Source organism: Heloderma suspectum, chromosome 2 (genome assembly GCF_057233095.1).
Source record: "Heloderma suspectum isolate Gila_16-S chromosome 2, 16-S_ref, whole genome shotgun sequence".
NCBI lineage: Eukaryota > Metazoa > Chordata > Lepidosauria > Squamata > Helodermatidae > Heloderma > Heloderma suspectum.
Genome location: NC_139459.1, coordinates 230,387,706 through 230,413,437, shown reverse-complemented (window position 1 = coordinate 230,413,437; position 25,732 = coordinate 230,387,706). Strand labels below are relative to the sequence as shown.

The 25,732-nt window shown below is 43.0% G+C and overlaps 2 protein-coding genes across 11 annotated transcripts in view; one reads left to right on the top strand and one right to left on the bottom strand.

Moving 5' to 3' along the window:
* Nucleotides 1–25,732, top strand: part of NDEL1 (nudE neurodevelopment protein 1 like 1) — a 166,031-nt gene that overhangs the window by 35,358 nt on the left and 104,941 nt on the right. For 5 of the 8 annotated variants that reach the window (XM_084838384.1, XM_084838382.1, XM_084838383.1 and 2 more), the window contains one exon: nt 1,887–23,217. In XM_084838384.1, the coding sequence (XP_084694510.1) occupies nt 1,887–1,977 (91 nt within the window). In that variant the 3' untranslated portion in view covers nt 1,978–23,217. Of the gene's footprint in view, nt 1–1,886; nt 23,218–25,732 lie in introns of those variants that run through there. The other 3 variants (XM_084838388.1, XM_084838386.1, XM_084838389.1) reach the window with 2 other exon arrangements.
* The window catches only part of MYH10 (myosin heavy chain 10), a 128,119-nt gene continuing 105,090 nt past the window's right edge, over nt 2,704–25,732 (bottom strand). For all 3 annotated transcript variants that reach the window (XM_084838379.1, XM_084838378.1, XM_084838380.1), the window contains 11 exons: nt 24,898–25,146; nt 24,221–24,433; nt 21,029–21,241; nt 16,376–16,537; nt 16,003–16,131; nt 15,478–15,566; nt 15,187–15,310; nt 14,889–15,097; nt 11,049–11,157; nt 10,126–10,298; nt 2,704–9,555 (listed from right to left, as the gene is read on the bottom strand). In XM_084838379.1, coding sequence (XP_084694505.1) covers nt 9,411–9,555; nt 10,126–10,298; nt 11,049–11,157; nt 14,889–15,097; nt 15,187–15,310; nt 15,478–15,566; nt 16,003–16,131; nt 16,376–16,537; nt 21,029–21,241; nt 24,221–24,433; nt 24,898–25,146 — 1,815 coding nt within the window. In that variant the 3' untranslated portion in view covers nt 2,704–9,410. The remainder of the gene's footprint in view (nt 9,556–10,125; nt 10,299–11,048; nt 11,158–14,888; nt 15,098–15,186; nt 15,311–15,477; nt 15,567–16,002; nt 16,132–16,375; nt 16,538–21,028; nt 21,242–24,220; nt 24,434–24,897; nt 25,147–25,732) is intronic.

Here is a 25,732-nt window from a genome sequence, read left to right as displayed (position 1 = left end):
ATACACATTGCTAAGACAGACACCTTTAAGTGCTTTTAATACTCCTATAGCACTAAAATGCAATTGTGCATTGCCCCCCCACCCCCGACATTGCTGGGATGGATGCCTGTAAGTGCTCTCAGTTGTGCATTTCACCCCACAGAGAACGCCAGGAAAGAATATAGCGGCAGCAGCGATCTGAAGTGCTCTTGCTGCCCAACCGTATAAGCGAGCGAGCCAATTAACCCAGAGTGCCCGACAGATGACACAATAACCCACCATGGGGTATATAACCCACTTGACAGACCATGGGTTATATTGGCCAAATAAGTCATCACGGATTAAAAAATACCCTACAGTTGACATAACCCATGATGGGTTAAATAAACCACCATGGCTTATTTAGCCCATTGTGGGTTATTGTGTCATCCAAACCCAGTCACAATGTGCTTTACAAAATTGTTGTACCTGTGTGTAGTTGGGATCCTAGAACTATGTATGGTGGTGATCATGCTGCAGCTTTGGAATCCAGCTTCCAGTGCAGAATCTGGCATCTCTCAAACTCTTAATATTTACAAAAATGAGCCTACCACAGGTAGTTCAAAAAATGTTCAAGACAAAGGCAGTTTGTTCTGACCAGATATAATCTGGATGGAGCATGTAATGGCTAGGCAATGCAACTTGCTTTCTATGTCTTTCCCAGTGGATCCCCAGCCTATTCTCCCAGCATAACTTTCTGTCCACATACAAAGACTTGTCTCTAAATCTAGGGGAATTCCAGGTAATTGGAAAAACAGAGTAGAGCACCCAAATAATGAATTTACTAACTCAGTAACACTTGTCACAACTTTCTTGATTTAGAATTTTTGAATGCTGAATGTCACTATTCCCAACTCTTGTACTTTTATATGCCACAATTCACAAAATCATAGTTAAGAAAGAAGGTGGGCTGGTTCGCATGTCACAATAAGTCACGTTGGGTTAATTTACCCGTGTGGCTCTAAGATGTATGCTGGCTGCCATTTTGAACATGCAAGCCATGGAAGGTCATCTGAGGATTGTTTAACCCTCAAATAGGCCACGGCACCCTGCTTCTGTGGTATGCCCCTGCCACGGCTTGCATGTTTACAATGTCATCTGGTGCATGTCTCAGAGCCCATGGTGGCTTATCCTGATCTGCGAACCGGGTTGGTGTGTCTGTGAGCCAGCTAGTCCTTTTGTAATTCATGTTTGCTTTTGTTCTGGGATGCGGCAGGAGAGGTTGCCACATTCCCATGCAGCTTGGCTCTGGCCCATGTGCAGTCATTGTATCCAGTTGCTCTGTGCCCTGTATCAAATGGGGACTGGATCTAAGGGGCAAGGTGATGGAAATGGAGGCTGGTTTGGTATATATGTGCAGGCAGGGAGCAAATGAGCACCCTCCAGTCTGGGTAGAACTCTTGCTAGAGCTTTTCTAAGAAGTTGGCAAAATTGAATATTTATATATATGTGTGCTGGGGGTGGGGTGTTACTAAGGCTGAAGCAACACACTATACTGGACTGGTATATTTGGTGTATCTGTGGATCAGCAGACAGTCCTGTCACTTGGTGACAGCCCAAAGGCAGAGGCTCCTATTTATTTTTAAATTTGTGCCTTTTCTTTCTGCAATTAAGGATCCAAAAGTATGCAGTTATAAAATTAAAACCAACATATGATTAACAGTCTTTTTGGATTTTCCCAGTTCAGCTGTGCACACTGAGCATATCTTCCTTGACTGTTACCACAGCACTTCCCTCTCCCATGACATTTTGGAAGATAGTCCTTGTGAATTAGGGTTCAGCTTTGCACCCATTGCTGGAGTGGAGCTGCAAGTGCAGCTTTGCCTGTCAGTACCACTCATTAACCATTTTCTCTCATTGTTCTATAGGGCAGTCAACGGCTTTGACCAAGGCCCACCACCAGGTCTAGGAGCGTCCAGACCATCGTCAGCACCAGGCATGCTCCCTCTGAGCGTATGAATGGGTTGCAAAGCCATGATGAGACTTGAGATTAGTTCTTGAAGGAACAAGGAAAAAGAGCTGCTAGCGATACTTTTCCGTTAGTGCCCCCTGCTGGAGCTGAGTGGGTGCTGCATCACCCAGAAGCGGCTCGGAGAAGAACCCAGCACACACACAGCACTCCTTATGTCAATACAGTCTATTTTCTTCTATTTCCATCGTGGACGTTCTTTAACGTGGTCACCGCTGATGTCTGTCTCACAGGATGCTGGAGTTGCACTTGCCCAAATCACCTTCCTTCCCCGCTCCCCCATTTTCTTCCTTGGTGAAGTTGGGCCTGCATTGATGCTGGATGACCCCTTAGCAACTTCCCCAATTTTTCACAGTTCTCCCCTTTTCTGCAAACCTTGCACTTAGCTACACAAGATCCCTGTGCTTTCTCTTTTCTGGATGAGTCTATTCATGTTCAAGGGAGGTCAGGGAAGGCCTAGAACTTCTCTGGCCAGCTGATGGATTTCGGATGCAGGATGAACCTGTGTGGACCTTTCATACTCCCAATGAAACTATGAGGGGGTCTTAGTACCTGACACAGCACTCCTGATAAAAGATCTGGGATGTGGGCCACGGAGAATATCTAGATGTGGCATCTCCTATGTGGAGCAGAAGAAATGTACGTGTTGTGCAATTATGTCTCTGTTCACCAAAGCGGATCGTTTTTAAAATGGAGAAACACCCCACATTTAGCAATTCTTTTTCAGTCAGCTTCATCTTATGCAGCTGGCTTTGCCTATTTTATTTCAAGAGAGCTGTGGTTAGGGGCTCTGGCTGTTTAGTGTGAATTGCCCAAGAGCAAGGGAAGAAGGGAATCAAAGCTAGGGCAGGCTAGGGGCAAATTGCCACTCACAGCTTGGATTTTGTCAGTCCTTTTCCTGTGTGTCCTTTGCTGCATTGACTGTTTACATTTGTTTTACTGTACATAGGTTTGTAAACATACCTTTGCCTAAGATATTTGTACATAACTTGGGCTTTGTAGCTTTATTTATTCAGAATCTCTGAGGCATGTTTTCCCTAGAACAGTGTGTCAGATTTCTGTGGTGACTGCCATCCTGTGGTTTAACAAGAGAGATGGTCCAAAAATAAAGATCTTTTAATGTGGACACATTGGCTTTTGCAGAAAAGATGTTTCTAGCTATGCTTTGTGCTTTGATTCCCGGTATTTCTGTGCATGCTGGTGTCACTGCACAAAGAAGAGCCCACTTTGCACACTTGTGCTGATGAATAATGTTGCAGATGAGAAGCAGAACTGTTTGGGTGGCTTTAGATACCTGCATTTGGCTGGTGGCGCAAGCTCTTCTCATTATGAAGGGAAATGACACAAGTTTTCTCCTGCAGATGTGACTATCCATTAGTACAGAATAAATATGAAAGTGATACTCAGCTGGCTGTGGAGGTGATATGACCAAAACAATTCTTAGAAGCTGCCTTTTTAACATGTTGGGAGTAATAGTGGGGGGGGGGGGGCTGCATTTCTAGTTCCTCGCTGTATTTGGACTTTTAGAGCTCTCAGCTTCTGCTGGTAGGGTTTAGCTGTACTCTACTAACTGAGAAGAGCACTTGCACCCTCTTCCTGGGGCAAGAGGCACTTGCATCCTCTTCCTGTAGATACCATGCTTTACTGAGCAGAAGATCCAGTATTTTTGCACAGCTAAGGGCTTAAATCCAGTTTGTTGGTTTGTAAAAAGGGTTTCAGCAGAAGTTGAAACCTTTTTGTGAGATCTTTCAGTACAAATGAGCAACACCTCCCATCATCCTCCACAGCATTTGAGTGTAGTGCTACTCCCTCACCTCCACAAAGATAGCCGAAGAGGGGACGGGGTATAGCTGCATATACTGGAGTGCACATGTCAACAATAACTGACCAGTCCATCACCCTAGTGCTACCTACAAGGTTAACTGATGGCTGAGAGAGCAAAACTAGCTCCCTAGAACTGGCTTTGACAATAGACTGTGAAGTAATCATGGGCCCTTAAGACAGTTGTCTCTCTCCCAAGCCTTAAAGTCTAAGCGCATGCAAGCTGTCCTGGAACCGTAAGGGGAAAGGCTAATTGCTTGGGTCTTTCTTCCCCAATTGTTTTCTGGGCTAGGGTGATGTGGGAAGGACCAAGGGGTTGGTGGCCTGGGAAGGTGCACCTCTAGTAGAGTCATAAGTTACCTTTATCTCTTGGAATACTCTGCACCTTCCCTACCCCAATAAAATTAGCAGCTGTTGTTGGGAGAAGTTATTGTCTAAGTCTGTTATTATGAGGCATTGAAGTATATACACATCTTCCCCATAAACATGAAGTGACTGTTGATGCCTGAACAGAAGCCTTTTTAAAAGAAAAGGGACAAGGAAGAAACGGCCACTTGCAGGAAAAAAAACCCTCAGTAGTGCTTTACCTGTTGCCACTGGACAGAGTGGTGCTGCAGTTGCATTTTTCAAAAAAAAAGGGGGGGGGAGAAACCCCACTAGAAATCGGGCTTGAAAAAAGATGTAAGAATGATACGGAAAATGGAATGCAGGTTTGGAAGTTGACGGCTGCATAAAAATTAAGTTACTGAATTATACCCATTCTGAGGGGAAAGCTATGAGACGCAGACTTCTGTTCCGCCACTCACTCTAAAATGGACAAAGAGCCTCCTCTTCAGCCTGAATTTTGCCTGTCTAATAAAGTGTTTCAAACTACATAATGTTAAGGCCCAGCTCTTTCCCATATGTAAGGTGAACCTTTGTGGGCAGTGGTATTTAACTGATCTATGACAAAATATCTGCAGCTAAATGCTGCTTGTTCCACCACACAATCCCATCCCTGGGATACACAATTGTAGAGAAAATGTGTTTTTGTAGCGGTTGCAGTGCTCACAGAAATTTCATGGAGTAAATTCCACCACCACTAATGGGCACAACACATTTGACACGACCCCACCCATGTCTGGGTACAGGGTCATGCAGAAATGAGCAGCTTTTGATTCCAGTGGAAACAGAGGTCTGCCCCTATCTTATAATAGGGAAGTTGCTGGAGATCCTAAGTGAGGCTCAGGTAATGTGAAGTGGGAAAGAGATACTAGACACACCTGTTCTAACAAGCTGTTACCAAATCCAGCTAATATGACGTTTACTGAGCAAGCACTGCCCCCTCTTGCCACTGAATTGCTACTGCACTGACTCCTCTGGCAAAGTATTTCCCAGGACTAATATATGTAAAGAGGCTTTCATAAGTCAGCTGCTTTTGGTGCAGCAACTCAAACCATTTTCTTACTGATGGTCACGCCCTGGTTCTGTATCAGGCCCCCCAAAAGTGTGCTATGTCCATTACGCTCAAGTCTCTCAAATGCAAAGCTATTTTCCCACAAGTGTACTGCTCCAAGAGTAAATAAAATCCATAGTTGTTTATACTTAAGTTGCAGAAAGGAATATAATTGTTTAAAGGAAAGTAGATGAAGTGATAGCCTGCTGGCTCTAAGTATTGTACATGTAGATGTTTTCACCAACGTATTCAGTGTAAAAAGTTCTTAAGGCAAAGGTCCTATATACTGATAGCAAATTCATTTCCCACAAGTCCTTCAGTAGCCAAAACAGCACCATCCATATATACAAAAGGGAAGTATTGGTAGGCTTAGAAAAACCGCAATCTTTGCAAAGGTAGAAAACATTTTCAAGGGAAAAAAAATCTTACAGAGAACCCCCAACACAACTTAATGAGGATTGAGCATGCTCAGTAGCAACAGAATGCAGAGTATCTGTGGGTGGAAAAACAAGAATGGAATATCTTGCAGGAGGGTGTGGCTGGTACCCTGATGAGCATAACACTGCCGGGTTGCAGGGCCCACTACTGAAGGCTGACAATTCTGTTTCAGGCATCTTAAATCATACTGTATAGCCAACAGAACTACTCCCTTTTACCTTTGGCCAAAAGTTGTGGTAAAACAAATCAAACACACCTCTAAAACACTTTAATGGCTAGTGACTAGGGGTGAGGATTTGAGCCATTTTACATTGTGCTTAAGTCTTGGGAATGCTTGGGGAGCCATTTTACTTGAGATGGACTGTACTGACACCGTTCAAATACGTTTCTACACAGAACCAGTTTCCTTTTTCTCAAAATTGCACTCTGGCAGGTAGTCCTTATTTTCAAGACTTGCTTGACAAAGGTACAACGAAAAATGTACGTTTATTCTCTCACACACATACCCCTTTGTATTACTGCTGACCCTTAACTGTTGATGTGCTATGCTCCCTCTTCCATGAGTTCATCAGGTCCTTGCAGGAGCCCTATTATACATTTGGCCATAATAAGATCCTGTAGTAGATTGTGATTGTGCTGGAAAAAATGCATACCTAGAGCTCATGTTTAAGTTGATTCAGGCCTGGCTGTTTTTGAGTCCTTCAGGGAGACTGAAGCAGGATGGAACAGACCAATTGGTACATCTGAGTAGTCAGAGATGGAGCAATCCGCAACAAATAGTGAGGGGACAACTTCCTTGCTTAAGCTATTTAACATACAAGACTGAACAAGGGAGAGCTTTATTTCATGTGTAATTTCAACCCTCAAGGTGACCAGATTGATCACTTTTGCTTTCCGAATACCTTATTTTTCTGCTGCTGGCTGGAAATGGCATGGAAATTAAATGTAGAACATTTAAACATACACTGGATTGGATCCAATGGTGTCACTCTGCTGATGGAACTGTTTCAGTCAGAAGAATTGGGACAAGAAGATTCCCTCCCCCACAGCCCCACACGTGCCTTTAACATTTGCTCTGGAGGGCTGGCAAACCCTCCAGTGCAGATCTCAGGGTGGCATGAAGGATGGCAGGGGAGAGGGAGAAAGATCTGTTGCACTTTTGCTAGTTGGCCATTGGATTTAACCCAATGACTCAATCTAGAGGCCCATTTAGTTTAGCATTCTACACACCTGGCCAGAGCACTACTAGCCCGGTAGCCGGCCAGATGGTCGGCTAATAAATAGAGTAATCTAAACACTTTGTAATTTATCAGGTTTTTAAAAAAGTATTTATGAACACGCTCCCATAAGTGGTATTCTGCCCTGAGCACCTTGGTTAAAAATCCCTTTAAATGAATGTGTCTAGTCATCCACAGAATGCAGTATTGGTTAAGATGAGAACATCTTGTTTCACAGAAGCACCTAAAGGTGAACTAAGTTGTATAAAAAAAAATGTTATCTTTAGTTCTTTATGGCTATTACTATTTCACAGATTGTACACCCACTGAATCTTATTGCTATGTCAATCCATAGTCAGTCCATTTTCCCCCCAAATCTTGGTTTTATGTAGCCCTATATTTTCACTGTTAACCTTCCTAAGAAAATAGTTGGGCACAGAAACCCAACTACTTTTTTTTTTTTTTAACCTTTCATGCTTGTCCTATACCAGGGTGGGCAACTTGTACCCCTCCAGACATTTTCATTCCTCAGCACTGGCAATGTTTGCTAGGCCTGATGGAGAGTTGTGGCCCTACAGATGTTTTGGCCTAAAAGTTGCCCACCCTTGTTCTATATGGAGCAACTGAGGACTGGGCACAACAGAGCTAAGATACATGGTTTGGGGTCACTTCTCTCGTAACTTTTATATGCTTAAAGTGTTAGATCCAGATTTACTCATACTTTGACTAGGTTCATTGAAATTTAGGGGACAAAGTTAGTAAGGACTACCACTGATTTTACTATTACTAAATCTGGATATAACCCAATGTGTGAAATACATCAGTCATTTTTTCTTCGTGCTGCATCTTCTATTCTCTTTCCTAATTTCCTTGCTTTCTGTGTTGCTGCCAAACTCAGCCCACCAGTTTTTCACAAATGCCAGTAGATAATTTCAAACACAACAAAATGAATTACTGAAATAACTAAATACCTATCATTTGACAATGAGATCTGAGGGGAATTCAGTACTGAAGAAATCCTCCTGTAGTTCCTCAATCTGTCTTTAGAGATGGTCTGAATCCCATGAGATTACAAACAGGCCCAAACCTGAACATTTGGCAATTTCTATCTGAGTGTAGAAGTGTGAAAGCATCTCCTTCCAAGCAAACAACCTAAGCATTAATGAGTCTCTAGAATGAATAAATTTATTGTCTTACAAAAATCATTGTCTAGAAATATGGGAATACAAAGAAACAAGGTATTTGCAGTCAGATGCCTGGTGGTCAACAGCCAGTTATGATTAATACCCAAATGCACAAAAACAAAAGCTTTGTAACATATGTTAAAGCTTTTAACCAAAGAAAAATATTTTTCAAGCATGTTGCAAGAGATCAAGATTTCATAGTTAACACTGATTTATCCTTATCACTGAATATCAATAATACCACTTGGACTAGAAGAGGTGTAACATGATATGGAGAACAAAAATTAATACATTAAATCATTGTTATAGGCAAATTATATATGTAACATTGTCTTAGTACTGTAGTGTCTAAGGCACTTTCTGTAAATATCAGTTCTCAGCTATGAAACAAAAGGATACTAGCTAGGTGCAGTTAACACTGTCCAAATGAAAGTGAAAAAAGGGAGAGGGTAGCTCCACCGCCGTGTCCATTTACAGGCAGTTTCCACATGTTATCCTCTGGCAGGCACACTGATGGGCATCAAGATAGCTGGCAAGAGCTTCAGCTCTAGTCTAACACCCCTGTCCCCAGCAAGAACACAGCTGCTGGTGGGGGGAGTAATCTATTTTCCATGCTGAGGCTATCCCAATTTGCAGAGCACTGGAAAATGGTTAGTATCCTATCTGGCCTCTCTGCCAGGACATAGTAGCAACCAGATCTGGAGGCAGAAGTGGCTCATGGAGGGCAAGTGCTCATTAAGTAGCATAAAGACCTGGCTAGTTATGAAACTAGTAATGATGCTACTCTCAGTTTTAGGTTTCCCCCTGAAGCCCCTCAGGGCATTTTCACAGTCAATGAGTTGATTTTAAGTCCATTATAGAATGACAGGAAAGGGCACAATCAGGTCCTGCAAGGAAGCAGGATTGAGGAGACCAAAAGAAATAGAGTGCCACTGCTGTACAACTAAGCATGCATAGAAAAAGGCGGAGCCAGCTGCCTGGGAATGGCATATCAGAAGGGACAGAGGGAGCATCCTCAATCACCTGATGCCCTAGAAAATGGCTTTACAATGGATACCTCGAAACAGAAAGCACTGAACAGAGACATTTTAATACATATAAGAAGCAGTGTTGCCTATATTCAAAGCAGGTTACAACATGGCAAAGCCAAACAGCAGTATGCTGCGGCTGACTTGCTATGCATGACCTAGTACTGTGCCAGTTTTGCCTAAGGCAAGTCTAAGGCCACAAGGCAATTTGGTGGCCAATAAGGTCTTCCTCCTCTTCCAAATGCATGGAGGGAAAGTCACACGGGTGGGGATGCTGGCTGTACAACACAGTGGGGCATTCTATTCTGTTTGAGCAGTTTGAGGCTCGTTGATATCACTGCTCTTACTCTCTGCATCGTCATCTGAAAGCTCCAAGGAAGCCCCTTCAATGTGCAGCTGGCGCCTCCCAGATCGGCTGGAGGAAAAGGTGATTTGTCCACCCCTCCTGTAAGAAGATGTAAGAAATTACTTCTGGAGCACATAGCCCTTTGATACACAGAGAAAGTTATTAGCAGGGGTTAGTGAAATATAGCTACCCACCATGCACCAGGCTCCCCATGAGCACAAATTGTGTCCCCACCCCCAAATCCCCATTATGGTCAGAGTACTCCTAAATCAGGGTCATAAAATCATTTTACACATTTAAAAAAAAAATCAGAAATGTACCTAAGCCTACAACTGCCTAGTCCATACGTGGATATAGCTCAGGACACTAATGGGTGAGAGAGCAGAGTGGTGTCCTTTAATAAGGAGCCCACTCCCAGACACCATATGCAACAACATGAGCTAATGATCTGACCCTGTAGGGATGATGTTCCATTTTGGTTATTCAAGAGCACCGGACCACATTAGGAGCAAGTTATCAGGAACCAGGGCTACAGTAAGAGGGGTGTGTGGGGAATGACTGGAAATGAAGGATCAAATGAGCCCCTCAACACCACTCCTGTGCTGTCCTGGAGGCACTGGCGGCACATGCCCACACTCCCCTGCCTCCTTCCATCATCACAATACTCACCTTAGCCTGTTTTTCAGAGTGCTGACCTCCCTGCTAAGACCCTCATTAGCTTCAGTGGCATCATCCAGCTCACGCTGGAGCTTACGGCGCGAGGCATTAGCACGTGTAGCCTCTTCCTCTGCCTCTTCCAGTTGGCGTTTGAGCTGTTTCATCCTAGCATTGGCCTTCTCCATCTAGGGAACATCACCAGAAGCAAGCACCAACAAGGAAACATCCATAAGAAACATCAGATGAGCTTACAGCCTCTGTTCATCCCTGATCTAAGTAGTGCTGGGGATGTTCTCTTCTTAAGATCTGGAACCTCTTGGTAGTGACCTAACGATTTTTTGTTCTGCATTCACCAGGGCATGTCCACAGGGCTATTTATAGGTTTGTCCACTTTCACAAGACAGCCAATGTGGGCTATGCTGGCTGCTTGTGCTGCTCACTCACTGAAGAGAGGAGAAAATCTTAGTGGGGCTCTTCTCTCCATAAGGAGGAAAAAACAACCCTGCCTTGGGGAGTGGATGGGAGGAGTTGCATGTTCCAAAAATGCCCTCCTTCATTCAGTATGCTCATCTACAACTATTAAAGTGCCAGCCAATTGCAACAGATGTACATTGCATGGTAAGAGGCCAGCAGCTTGGACAGGCTACAGAAGTGAAGAGAGGTGGCTTCCATGCACAGGCTTCCATGGCTCTAGGTCCAATTGAATGCAACTCAGAGCAGCTGCAGAGTGTCCATGTGACTGGCCACTGAGGCAGAATTGCTTTCAGAGCTTTCTAGAATGATACAGCCTGTTTGGAACAGCCTATTGAGCCTCCCTTTGTGCCTAGCAGAGGCAGTGTTGTGAAGCACCAATTGTTGTGGCTAGCAATGGAAGTCTCTTGGTGGCTGGCTAGCTAAGACAGCCACGCTTCTAAGTGGAGCAGGTAGTTCCTCACCTGTTCCTTATACTGGTCTGCATGTCGGCGCTCATCCTCCACCTGCATGAATACCTCTTTCAGTTTCTTCTCTGTGCGACGTACTAACTTATTGGCCGCTGCCCTCTCCCTAAGGAAATTCAGCAGAGTAGAATCACCCACCATGACACTGAACAGACACCAGCCTCTATACTACAGTGCAGAGAAGTCCAAGTATATATCAGCTGCAACTGAAGGGGCGGGACATTAGCAATGGCAAAGCACTTCATACTTTGAAATGAAAACATAACAAAAATATATTATTTCCTCCATGGGCCTACAGCAGAAAAATCATCACTATTAAGGATAATTCAGTTATTGGGTGCCCTTGGGAACATACATGACCAATTCCCACACAATGCAAAAATATCAAAGCAATAAATCACACCACCTGAAAGGAACACTGGTAGTTAATCTGAAAGTTTCTTCTGGTTGGTGTGGAAGATATTAATGCTGGGCTTTGTCTCCTTGTACATATTCAAGAGGCAAGGAATCACGTGACTAGTCATAGTTCAAAAAACATACAAACTTTGCCTCCCTGAAGTAAGCCCCGCCCCAGTTCTGAACTATGAACAAACTTATGACAGTCATAGTTATCCAGAAAAATAAGTAGGAAAAAGGGTAGGGAGATTCCTTGGGAAGCATTTAGTGTTCACAGACCATGACATGAGAATGTGTGTATTGTCCATGAAAAGAAGCTTAAGGGAAACCAACAGCCACTGAATAGCAGTAAAAGATGGCATTTGGATACTTCCGCACACCAACCAGAAGAAACTTTCATGGTAGATACTAGAGGTGTGCACTGACTCTAAAATTTGATTCAGACCTCAATTTGGCACTTCAGAAAACAACCTGCTTCAGCACAGACTGATTCAAAGTCTGTCCATTTTGACTTGGGTACCAAACCCAAGTTGAGATTCAGAAATCTGAAGCTTTATGTCTCCCATTAACTATCATGGGAAATAAAAAAATGGCTGTAACTTTTTTTCTCTTGGTCAGAATTGGACATTTGCAGGCATAATAGACCTTACTCCTGCCAAATCTCAGAAAAATAGGTGCAGGGGCCTTTGTGCTATGTACTGTTATTTTGTTTTTAAGTTGCCTCTTCTGAAGGGATCAAGACTCAATGATAGCTACAGGATTTTTTTCCCACAGAAGCAGCCTTGAGCTGTTTAGCATACGTTCCTTGTGGACCATTACTCTCAAAACAACAGACAGCCTAGTGGTGTCCCCAGGCAAGAAACCTGCAAAGTACCAAAAGGATAGGTACAGAGGATGGGAAGTTATGATGCTTGAAAAACAGGTTAAGGTTGTTTCATAGTGAAGTATGATGGCAATGGAAGAATGGACATCTCATGATCCCATCCTTGCCCTACCCTGTTGAACTGAACTGCCTGCCTAAGACAGGGAATTTCAGGAGAAAAACTAATAAATACATATACTGTAAGCTATAATTAATTCTTACGTAATACAAAATGTACCAAATGAATCCAGGAACAAAAAGAGAATGGAACCAAAATGACAGGGAAAATAAAACAAAAAACTTTTTTCAAAATTCAATAGGTAGAAGAACCAGGGCATGGTGAACTGCCTGGTGAGAAAGCAAAGCAAGACACATACACAAAAATAGGGGAATAATCTCTCTGTCTCTCTCTCACGTGAGTAAACTACAGGACAACAGGAACTAGATTCAAATTATTTAATTTCTTTTTCTTAACTAGGGGAGGGGAATATGGATTCACTGCCTAATTCTACACAAAGAAACACACAGACAACACAGACCAATCAAGAAATCAAAGGGTATCTCAAAGAGAAAGTTTTTGCAAGAAAAAGTCTGAGAGACAAACTGAGTTAAAGCAGAAATAATAAAACCATGAACAAACAAAACTTGAAGCCAAGTGACCCTGTCCACCACACAAGAACCTTTCACTTCGTCTACTACTCCCAAGTTGCTCCAGTGTACAGCTGAGAGAAAATGGAAGACAGTGAGAATTTTATTGAAACACTCAACTGAGCTCAACCCCTCCCCCAAAGCACAGTGGTTGGAGCCCCTGGTAAAACGTGTTAGGATTAGAAGGCAGACCTGTCAGTCACTCAACCATACTCCCTCCCTCTGTTCAGCATTTTAGAGAAATGAAACTAAAAGATACTATTTGCAGGAAACAAAATCACAACTCCAAAGCATGAGTTGTTAACAAAGCCTCGTTTGTCTCCAGAACCAGATCAAAGTGGCCTGGTTTTGCTTGGGCTTCATCCTTCGTCCGAATTTGATGCACATCCCTAGTAAGTACCAATGCTCCTTTCTCTGTTGGTGTGGAAGATATCTAGACCGGGATATGAAAAAGCAGTGTGATGCAAACCTTGATTCACTGAGCTATGGTGGAAGGGGACACCTTTTCCACAAGGAGGTAGGATCGAAAGAGACAGAAAGGTTATCTGTTTGTCTGAATGTGGCTGTGCACTGAATATATATTTCAAGAGCTCTGCACGCAGCCAATTTGTGCCATGTGTGTTCTCTGGGAGAAAAGGAAGAATGAGTTCCTGAGATCTGTGAAATAATGAGATCACCTCTGGAATGAAGGAGGGATCTGGTCTAAGGTTTTTTTCTGTCCCTATAGAAAATACACAGCTGGTCCTTGACAGAGAGAATATTGATTTCTGATACCCTATGAGCTGCTGGCATTGTAACTAGGAAGGCCACTTGAATTTTAGCAGCTTGAAGGCAGGCTTTGGTAGAGTTTGGACAACTTTGTGCAGCTTTTTTTGGAAAGGAACCTGCAGACAGCTGAAGGGCTGATTAATGATGTTCCATAGAGGCATCTCCAAAGGTGTGGGTGTATGGAGAGTGATCTGAAGAAAACTGATGGCTTATCTCTTTAGGGTGTTAGATGTACACAAAGGGGTACTATAGCCTGACTACAGGAAGGCTAGTAGTTCATTTAGGACTGCTTTTCTGTGACTGGGATTTTTTCTTTTACACCATCTAGTGAATGCTTTCCAGGTGGCTTTGTAGATAGATGTGTGTGGAGGATTGTTTCTTGGAGGAGAGAAGAATTATGAACTCTGATGAATATTGGCATTTTAAGAATTCCTCTGTACAGTTTCCATGCTGCTAAACATAGCCATGTTGGATCTGGCTTCTGTTGGGAAGGAACCATGGTTTTTTTTATGTCAAGTAGACTATCTCTGAAAACCAGAGTCTCCTTGACCTGAATGGAGCGATGACGACAACCAATGCCCACTTGCCCATTTCTTTCTAATCTTGCACAACACCCTTGCTAGGAGAGGGGTTGGAGGGGAGATGAAAAGAAGGATGGGGGGCACCCTGCAATTCGCACATCTGCAAGCTTCTGCTTCTATTGGAAATCTGGAGAACAACATGGGAGTTTTGTAGCTCAGGGGGGATGGGGCAAAGAGGCCAATTCTGAAGGGGCCAAGGTGTCTTTGAATTGCTTTGAATGTAGCTCCTGAGCAAGGCAGGGAAGGAACTGGGGCAGGGCTTATTCCAGGGAGGCAAAGTATTAAAAAACTAGTCACATGATTCCCTGCCTCTTGTTCAAGTAGGAGACAAAGCCCACTCCAGATACCCCCTACACCAACACAGAAATGGAAGTGACTTCAAGATCACTCAAACCCCTGCACTGGACATCAGTCCTTGGGCCACAGTCCCTTGTTGGATGACTGTCTAGTCTCATTAATAACTTCTATAAAAGGAGATTCAGGACTATTTATTCTAATTCCCAAGTTAGGAAGCTGCTTTCCCAAAATTCAATCATGATTCACTTTCCTAAAAGCAGTCTTTTCTGAGAGCCTTGTGCTTACTTTGCCTCCTGCTCCAGCTGTTCTTCTAGCTGCCCTATCTTTGCTTCCAGTGCTGAAATGGTTGCTTTGAACTTGGACTTTACTGAACCCTCCAGCTCCTGCAGTTTGGCTTTCAACTCTTTGTTGTGCCGTTCTAGCTGCTGACGTGCATTCTCACTCTTTTGGGCGGTACTCCGCTCTGCAGCCAGCTCAGAGTTCAGTGTGTCAACCTTTAGGAAAGGAAGCAGAACTGTTTAGGTTATCTCTTTTTACTTGGAGGAACAAGCAGAAAATGTTCAACTAACACACAAAGGGTTACCTGCAGAGTGGTTTTGCGGAAACGATCATTGAGGAGCTCCATATTGCTCTGCTCTTCCTCTAGTTCCTCCTCCAACTGCGCAATTCGGGCTTCCAGGCGGCGTTTTTCATCGAGTAAGGCGGATCTAGAGGAGGAAGACCACTGACCATCACTACAAACTCTAGCTAGGAAACTTGTAATAATCAGGTTCTGCCACAACAGTCAAAGCTTGCACTACAAAACCTGCAGACACAGATGAGTTACATCACATACTGCCTGCTGTTAATGGAAAGCCTATCTAGCACAACTTACTTTCCAGAGGCACTGTTGGCAATCTCATCAGCCAGCTCGTCTCTCTCCTGCTCTGCATGGCGTCTGGCTCTCTCCGAGGCAGCAAGCTCCTGAAAAGATATTCACTGGCATCTCACTGGCCTCAGCAAGCAAGCTATTTTCAGAATGATATAAAGAGCTATCACATCATGCTCAAAATCACCAAACCCAACATTAATCAATTCTTCACAGGCTATATATGCTTCTTTCGTACCCCAGGGCCCAACTATCATGAGGACCCTGACTGTCTTATTTCCCTAGCATGAAGGGATTTGACACACAAGCCTGACTCTATCAGCTCCTTGAAAAGTGTTTAATCAAATCAGCTGCTTCAAAAATGAAAAAAAAAATAGTGTGTAGAGTTCAAAAGCACTGCAAGCCAAAGGAAACTTTTCCAAAACTGCGAAGTATATAAAAATATTAAAATCTGCCTCAAACCACAGGTATATTACGTCAATCTGGTGGTACCGTTTCTAACATGAACATCCATGATGCTCAACACCATACCTCTTGCAGTTGAAGAATTTCTGCTTCAAGACTTTTGAGTTTTTTCTCATTTTCCTTTGACTGAGCAAAGATTTCATCTCTAGATGCCCGGGCCTCTTCCAGTTCACGCTGATAATCTTTCATCTGAGCCTGCAGTGTAAAAGCAAGAGATTTGTTCTGAGAACTTGCCAGCAAACCATACTGCCAGAGTCCACTCCACACACCCACAATATCAGTTTCAATAAATACTACTCACACGTTACATTAAAATATTACCCAATTCCCTTCCACCCTCCTGTTTAAAGTAAGCGTGATAAGGAAGTTTGTGGACATTTTAGTATAAATGGGGATTGGTTATCATGCTCATTCTGATTTGTAGGGCTGCTCTGCACACCTGCAGTTTGCGCAGCTGCTTGATTGCTTCATCACGGGCCTTGTTTGCAGCTTCAATCTGAGCTTCTAGGTCTTTCAGATCTGCCTCCATTTTCTTCTTGGATGCTACTGCCAGAGCCCGCTGCTTCCTCTCATCTTCCAATTCTGCTTCTAGTTCCCGGACCTACAGAATTAACAGAAATGAGCAAGTAGATTAAGCTGCTTGAAATGATGGATGAAGTCCATGAAAAACATTCAGGGTATTTAACTGAGTAATACAGATTATAGCATCCATGTTTCTTTATGAGAAAGCCATAAAGAAAACCCTTTGACAACCCTCATTAGTTTTTCAGGAGAAACACTCTGCCTAATGAAAAGCCAAGCAAAGGGGTATATAAGCAGATAAAATGCTGAAGGACTATGTGGGCTAAAATCAGTGATGCTTTCACCAGCTCAGTGATTTTATGAGCAATTTTTCATTGAGATGTTCCATCTCCCTTGATCCACAGCGCCTGTGCATAAACTAATATTGCAGCTTGTTAAGTTGTTCATAGGCAAAAGCTATCAAACATAATTGTTATCCTTGTACTGAGGTCAAACCGGCACTCTTGTTCATGCCAAATCTGTTCCCTAAATAAAAACAATAAGGCCTTGTACGATCTCATTAATTCTTCAAAGCAACAATAAAAGGTAATTTATGATCCAACTATACAAAAATCCAGGAAAGAGCAGGTAACAACTTAATGTGTTCTGACACAATACCAAATTGAAAAGACACGCCAAGAATGTGGTATATTTCCTAAATGGGAACTTAGAAGACAGTTTCTTAAATTATTTTCTAGCATTTCTATGGGAAATAATCAAAATAGATTGTTTACCAAGGCAACTGGTAGTGTTTGTGATCTGATCTCTCTGCTCCTGCCAAACCCAGGCAGCGACATTCTGAATCAACTGAAGTTTCTGAATAAACTGAAGTTTCTGCACTTGAAGGACAGATCCATGGTGAGCACATTAAGAGTTTAATGTAGATATGACTAGCACATGAATGACTAAAACTAGCTCTGGTTTCTCCAGGAAAAGGGTGCATCTGGCATGTAAGATGAAGCTGGCAAAAAGACAGTCCAGGCTACTACAGCCACCTGGGAATCTAGAAGCAGGGAAAGTTTTAAACGTACCCCCAAGATGCAAACCTGCTACTTCAGGGGAAGTGAAACTCAATTCAGAATAAGGGATACACCTACTCCTAGCTCACCAGCAACTACAACCAACATCTTGTGTGGATTAACCTTCAATGTGTTTGCTCTCATCTAATCCAAACTGATGCCAGATATCAGAATGTCCAACTGCCTCTCCAGGATGGAAAGAAGGGATAGACGTAAGTGTTATCTATGTAATGGCGACAGCTCAGCCCTGTGGTCTGCATGCAGCCCTCGGGGGTCTCTTGTGTGGCCAGCCAAACACCTTAAGTACCCCCTCACTAACCTCCTCTGCTGCCAGTGAAGATCAGCAATGGTTGTGCCAATCCAAAACCAACTTCCCTATCGTTGGGGCTGCTGCTACTGCAGTCCTCCCCTAGGGCCTATTTTGCTGCTGATCCCCCCGCCCCCAATATTCAGGCTGCTGCTATGATCTTCCCTGGAGCGAGTAACGAGCTGGTGCATTCTGTGGTTGGCTGTCTGAGTGTGGATGCTAGAGAGTAGTTGCACTCAGACAGGCAACCAGAGTGCCAGGCAGAGCGTCCACTCAGCAATCTATAGCTGGGCATCTGAGCTGCTGCACACATGACCCTTGAGGCTCCCCATAGATCGCTGCATGTGTTCAAGTGGATGCATATCCAACCAGGGTGCACCTGAGAGAGAGGCAGAGTTGTACATGTGTGTTTGTATGACTGGGTGTGTGAGAGAAAATGAATGGATGAAGGAAGGAAGGAAGGAAGGAAGGAAGGAAGGAAGGAAGGAAGGAGAGAGAGAAGAGAGAGAGAAGAGGGGTGTCCTGCCCCCGCCTGGCTTTGGCCCCACCCACTGCTGGTATGTGGTCCTCAACTAATTTCCCACAAAGGAACGTGATACTCAACCTCCAAAACCCCACTCCTAGCCCAAATATGCAGATGCCCTCATACAACAGTTTCACGTAGATGCTAAAGCGTATGGGAAGCAAGATGTAATACTGCAGCACCCTGTATGCCAAAGACGATGCATCACCTTCTGGGACCTACTCACCAGGAAGGACTGGAACCATCCATTCCCATCCCTGCTGGGTGGCCCAGAAGGATACCATTGTCAATAATATCAAAAGCTGCTTGAGAGGTCCAGGAAAATCAGAGCCACAGTCCTCCTGTCCATCTCCCAATACACCAGTGACCAAGATAGTTTTCAGTACCAAAACCAGAATGATGGGTAAAGGTCTCATCTCTCTAGGAATGATATTCACATGCACCTTCAAAGAAAACTGACAAGAGATATAACTAGTGACAACCAGGACAGATTCCACTATAACCATGGGATCCAAGTCAGACTGAATGTGAAGAAGCCTATGAATGAAGCACCCTGCAAAATAATTACAGTGGGCCTCTGAGGGTTCTATCATGTCATTCCTCTTGCCAGATTGTGGCAAGTCTCTAACCTCTCAGGAAAGATCTGCCAAACAGAGAGGATGTGATGGTGGCAGTGTAGACAGACTCATTTGCCACCATTGCCACAAAGTAAGCTCCAATATCAGCTCTTAACCTGTGCTTGGTCAGATGTGCCCCAAGCTATTTTGTTTTGTCCCCCTCCCCCAAATCCCCAAGGAGATGGTTTAGCTCTGCAAGACAGGAGAGGTTGTCTAGAGCAGGGCACTTTGGATTGGTGGACACATTTGGAATTTTGAGAGAATGTTGTTGCTCCCATAGAGAGGCTGGATCATTCATAAAACGGCTACCGTGGTGAGCATGGCCAATCACAAAACACTCATTTCCCAGAAGGAAAATTGCTGAGACTAAAGGAAAAGTAATTTACCCAAGAACCAAAGTATAAGACAGAAGTGGGGCCTGAGCTCTAAAACACAAAATTACTCTTTTGAACCCCATATTTCTTAAGAAATAAACTTAGAATCAGGAAGGGCAGAGAGCTTGGTGGGTGCCCGAAGAGACCTACGTTGGAGAAATGCTATTGTGTGTGTAGCTTGAGTGATCTCTAAATTTCAGGGATCCACCAGGATGCCAGTATCACTGACCTTATTAGCCAGAAAGATCCCCAAAAGACACTAGGAAACCACCCAGATCCATAAGCTGCTAAAATGGGCTATTCCAACAGGTTCCTTGCAGAAGACATTGCCCGTCTAAACTTAACAGGGTAGTGATCTGACTGTGACAAGGGAACCCTCTGCTCGGAATGGAAAGCCAGATCAAGAGTATGACCTGTCACATGCACTGGACAAGAGACAGGCCCACGGTCATCATGGCAGCCATCAAATCGTGAACAGCACCTGACAAGGAAGTACCAGCATGGATGTTGAAAGTCCTCCAAAATAGTAAATCTGATGGTCTCCCAACACCACCTCTGTCAGTTCAAAGCAGGGAGACTGCTGGGCAGTGGAATGGAATCCCAACCAGAAAGCAATCAACAGAATCCCAATCCAAACTCATAGGAAGATTGCTGGACAGGAAGCCTAGAATTGAAGATGGAACCCACCATTGCTTCCACACTCTTGGAACTTGGCACTTCTGTACTTTCTTATCAGTAGAAGAGAGGTAATCTAGTGACCCAGGCTCACTCTATCTGCCACAGAGTGACCTGGTTCACACATAACATTAACCCATGGTTTCCTGCCCTACCTAGGGTTTGTCGGATAGACGATGGAGCAAACTATAGTTTTCTCAATCCCTAGGTGGTTTATTTCCCATTTCCTTCACCTGCTCCCTCCCTGTATCCCAAATGCATTTGAGGCACTCTAGTATTGGCAAGTATAACAGCTAGGGGAGTTTTTGGACTGCTCTTACTCGCCACCTCTACAGACTAGCAAAACAACCCACAGTTCTGGGTTCACATGTAACAGGCCATGGTTTCAGCAACCCAGAGCTCACAATACAACTACAAATGATAGATTTTCTTTCTGGGATGTTCGTGGTTAACAAACCATGGTTTGCTAGCACAGCTGGGTTCACACATCCCAACTATCCAAAATTCAACAACCCACGAGTTAAATAAACCATGGGTTAGCATTATGTGTGAACCAGGTCAGTATCTGGTACCACAGAGCTCACGAACTGCTTTCTCCAAGGCATTTTTGCCATGGTAGTTCAGCAAACACTGAATTTATAAAAACTATCACAACACATTGCGGATTTAATACAAATTAAGATCCCAACTATTTGGTTTACTCACTCTACAAAACATAGGTAAGACAAGGTGGAAATCTAACAAGATCTGAAATTTGAGAAAGGTTTCAATTATTGCTACTTCAAAGGAATAATCAAGCAGCAAGTATGCATGGGAAACATTAAACTGTAATGACTGAAGACAGATTTTAATCTGGAGCCTGGGTGTGACAAAATATGTGCTTCAGGCAAACTTTGGTGGTCTAACATTCCAGCTTCAAGAATAAAATCCAACGACATACCCTTAGTTTGTGGGACATTTAGCTCACCAGAACCCTAACTAACTGTATGATTACTCTGGGTTATTAGAAGTTGTACCTGTTTTATCAAGAGCCTCTTCTTCTCCTCATTTTGCTCATCTCTGGCTTGGAGATCCCTCTCAAACTGTGCTTTCATGGCTTGCATGTTCACTTCCAGGCGCAATTTGGCATCTTCTGTGGCTTGCAGTTCATCCTCTAGCTCTTCTAACTGTGTTCTCATCTCCTCCACTTGCTGCTCCAAGGTTCGCTTGGATTTTTCCAGCTCGTGAACCTACAGCCACAGAGGAAAAAAAAGATCTTCAGGACTTCCGGTTGGAACCAATGTCGCTCTGGTAGCATCCCACAGGCGCTCCATGGGAACTTTCTCAAACAGCTTTTTAAAAGGTTGAAAAACCTTTTCATTCCCCCCTGGAATTAAAAGGGGGGACAAGGCAACATCTGGATAATATCTTGGAGAAAAGTACCCCCCTCAAGATAGTGGGGGGAGGGGCTGGATTCCAGGATTATCTCTCCAGAGCTTTACCAATGCAAAAAGCTGTCCTGAGACTATTTCATAGGAGAAAACAGGACTGACGTGTTCCATAATAATACCTGCTTTAAGAAATATCAACAACTTCTGAGGGATGATTTAAGAAATGTTAACAATATTTGAGAACATCTGAGGACCTGCAAGATCTGTTTGAGAGAAACATGTCTGCGCCGAGAAGAAGAAAGGAGCCGGCATTGACTCCCCCTGCACCCTCTGTGTCAAAAGTTTCAAGAACAGAAGATACAGGGGAATTATTTACTCTGATAAAGACTTTATCTTCGCAATTTACGGAGCAAGCTAAAAGACTGGATTTAATCCAAAATTCCATCACCGCCTTGCAAGGAGCTGTAGATTTAATTAATGCGTCATGGCAAAATATGGAGACGAAAATTAATGAGCTAGAAGACCGAGTGGCAGGAAATGAAACTACGACACAAATTTGTTTTAAAAATGCCTCTGATAGAATTTCTCAACTGGAGGCTTTCACAAGGAGATCCAATGTACGTATTATTGGGATTAAACATCTGTCTAATGATGTAAAATTGCCTATTTTTGTGGATAAATGTTTGCATGAGATACTCCCTATCCCATCTGATTATTTACTTGAACTGAGCAGGTATTTCGTGTGCCAAATGCTAAAGGGACTGATTACGTGATCATAGTCCAATTTGCAAAAGTCTCCACAAAGAATTATACCCTGCGTTTGGCAAGAGAGGGTGGAAGCCTTTCCTGGAAACAAGATAAAGTTGTGTTATTTCCAGACTACATCAAAGAGGTGGCAAATAAAAGGCAATTTATCAAAGCAAAAAATATGGCAAAACAAATGAACTTAAAAAATTACTTAAAATATCCTGCTACACTTTGTATTGTGTCTGAAGGTCAAATGAAAAAGTTCCTAAATCATGAAATGGCGGAGGCACGGCTGAACGTAAAAATGCGTGAGAATTCTGTTACAACCCCATGAACTGGAACCTTTAAACAAGCTTTGTTAACTGCTTGTGTTTAGTCTACATGATTCAGGCTAGGTCAGAAGATAAATGATTATACGTATATTCGTTTATTCTTTCATCTTTCTTTTTTTCTTGCTTTTCTTTATATTTTTTATTTCAAAATAGATATGGTATGATGTATTTAAATTTATTGTTTGAGGGTAATTGTACATATGCATTTATATATAAAATATATTACTGATTGTTGAAGGTTTAAGTTTTATTATTAAATAACACTATATTTCTTTTTTAATAATAATAATAATAATAATAATAATAATAAAGGCTACTGGGAATGAACTGTAGACCTGTTTCATTGATATAAGATTGATGATATGATATTGAAATGTAAGGTTGTTTATTAAACTGTAAGATTGTTAAGGTTATAGATATAGTTTTTAAAATAGAATGGCATCGGAGGCCGGGGGGTATTGGAGTTTAAACTTAATTCTTTAAAGGGGAGGGAGAGGAAGAGGGGGAGGGAAGGGGAAAGAATCTTTTTTTCTTCACTTCCTTTCCTCCTCCCTTTTCCTTTTTTTCCCCTTCTTTTTCCTTCTCTTTTTGTTATTGTGGTGTCCTCATCAGAATATTGTATTGTTGGGAAATTGTAGTATCGATCAGGTTGTTGGTAATTTGGATATTGTTTATTTCATTTATAAGGATAAAATAAAAATATATTCCAAAAAAAAAAAAAAGAAAAAAAGATGTTCCCGTCCTTGCAGCTATCCTGATTAAGGCAACAGAATGGATGCAATCCATATATGCTGAAATTTCTAAGCCCAATTATACCAAAGCTGTAGGTGTTCATACAAATGAGGTGGGATTAGGGATGGCAGAGAATTCCACCATGGACCCCAATGAGGCCGGATTCTAAAGAATCCGGCCCCCTGGAGTCTGTGGCAGAACAGAACACTTACCTCCGCCTCCCTGCGAAATCCTTTTCGGCTGGATCCTCTGGCTCTGGAGCGCCAGCAATACAGCCGCCATGCCGTATCGCTGACTGAAGGGGATTGACTGCAGACGCAAATGGCATCCAGGACACCATTTGCAGCCGTAACCGTCTTAGTTTAAGGTAAATGCAGCTGTAAATGGCTGCATTTAGCTTAAACCAAGACCTTTACGGCCACAAATGGCATCCTGGATGCCATTTCTGTCCGCAGTCAATACCCTTCAGCCAGCGATACAGCATGGCAGCGTATTGCTGGTGCTTTGGAGCTGGCCAGCGGCTCTGCGGAATTGCCATGGAGCGAAGCCAGCTGAAGAGGATTCCAGGGGGAGGAATGGATTGCCTCCCGCCAAGGGCAGATTCCTGGCCGGAATGACAGGTAGGGAATCCGCCCATCCCTAGGTGGGATGCACCTAGAACATATGCACAAGTGCTTCATCCATGATTTATGCCACATTTATGTCTGCCTTTTAAGAGCATGCAGATGAAAAATGCTACAATAGAAGAGAATGTGAAACTATATAGAGCTCTCCTGAATATAACAGTATGTCAAAGACAGCAATGGACAAACACATGCAAATTTAATCTAAGGACTGTAAGCACTTGTGTTTTAAGCAGTTTATAATGCATGCAGCTGTTGAAGCATACACTATTTCAGAACATTGTATAGAACATTACAGGACTGTGTATCCCACTCTCCAAACTTCCAGTTGACAAAAAGAACTAAAGTTCTTGTTCAGAAGTGTGCAACATTATTCCTAATCACGTGAACAGAACACAACTCACGTTTTTGCCCACATCGTCTTTGGAACTCATCAGGTCCTCCATGTCTGTCCGGAGTTGCTTGTTCTGCCTCTCAAACTCTTCCTTGGCTTCCAAAGCTTCCTCCAGGGCTCGTGCCAGGGAGAGTGCTTTGGTCTCTTTTTCTCGTGCCTCGGCCTCTGCACGGTCTCTTTCTTCTGCATAACGAGCAGATATATTCTTCTCTTCTGCCAGCATCTGAGCATTGCAAAGTATAGATGGTTGGAACAGGTTAGACGTAGTGATATTAAGCTCTTAACATCCTAGTTTTTATCATGGTGGTTTGATACTTTCCATTTCTGGCCTGTCAGATGCTTTGTTTTGGGGCAACCACACTGAATATAGCCATCTCTCAGAGATAAGGTGCAACTATTCTTATCTTTCCAATTCAATATCCTCTCACAAAAAGGCATTAGGATCCCCACCAAGGCTTCAGTTAACTAGCCAATGAGCATTTGACCCATGTTCCAATTGACGTATTCCGAGAGTTCACAGATGGACCATGAAAAGGACCCACCATGGCTGATATCCAGCTCAAAGAAGCTCATTTAAAAAGATGGTTTGAATGAAATGTCTGTGTTACAAGATTATCTACAGGGGAAATACTTCATTGCCATATGTAACATCAAGAGGAAAGCAACAGAATTTAAATGGTGGTATACCTGATCAAATTTCTTCTGCTTCTTCTCCAAGTTGGAAACAATCTGACGCTGATGATCAAGATCCACCATCAAGTCATCCAGCTCTTGCTGAAGACGGTTCTTGGTCTTCTCCAGTTTATCATAAGCCATTGCCTTTTCTTCTAGACGTTGGCTCAGAATTTCCATATCCTTCAGCAGCTTCTTCTTACTCTCCTCCAACCCTTCAATAGTCCCCAAGTCATCATCAACCTTCTTTTTAGCATCAGCCAGCTAGGGTTAAAGATAGATACAACAAAGTTGTTATAACATTTCTGTGCCTGGTAACAGACCGACATCATGCTTTATGCATGTGCCTAGTGGCCTAGTTCTTACTGAGCATCTTTACTGAGATGGTAAAGCTAAGCCTGGACTGCACTTCAGGCTGGAGGTAGGGGAACACATGACTGAATATTCATCCATTTAAAAAAATTCTCTGTACATAGAAAATTAGCAAGCATCTAGGCTAGCACTGTTCCTTTTGACAGGTCAGTTTTAGAAGTGCAGTGAATTTTTAAAATATATTTTATATGGAAGAGCACTCATTCAATCATGCAAATTCTCACCTACACACTGAAGTGTTACAGCCCACATACAGGTTTACCACCACAGTGCAAACTAGGCCCATTTTAATTTAAGGTATTGTATTGTATTGCATTCTACCGAACCCTAAAAGGGCCAGCTGGTCTACCTGAGGTAACTGGTAAATAAAACACTATAACTTTGTACAATGCAATGAAATTAAGGAAAAGCTACTTCAGTCAAAACTAATCTCAGCCAAACCTGGCTTGAGATGAAATTTTGTATATAGTAATGCAAT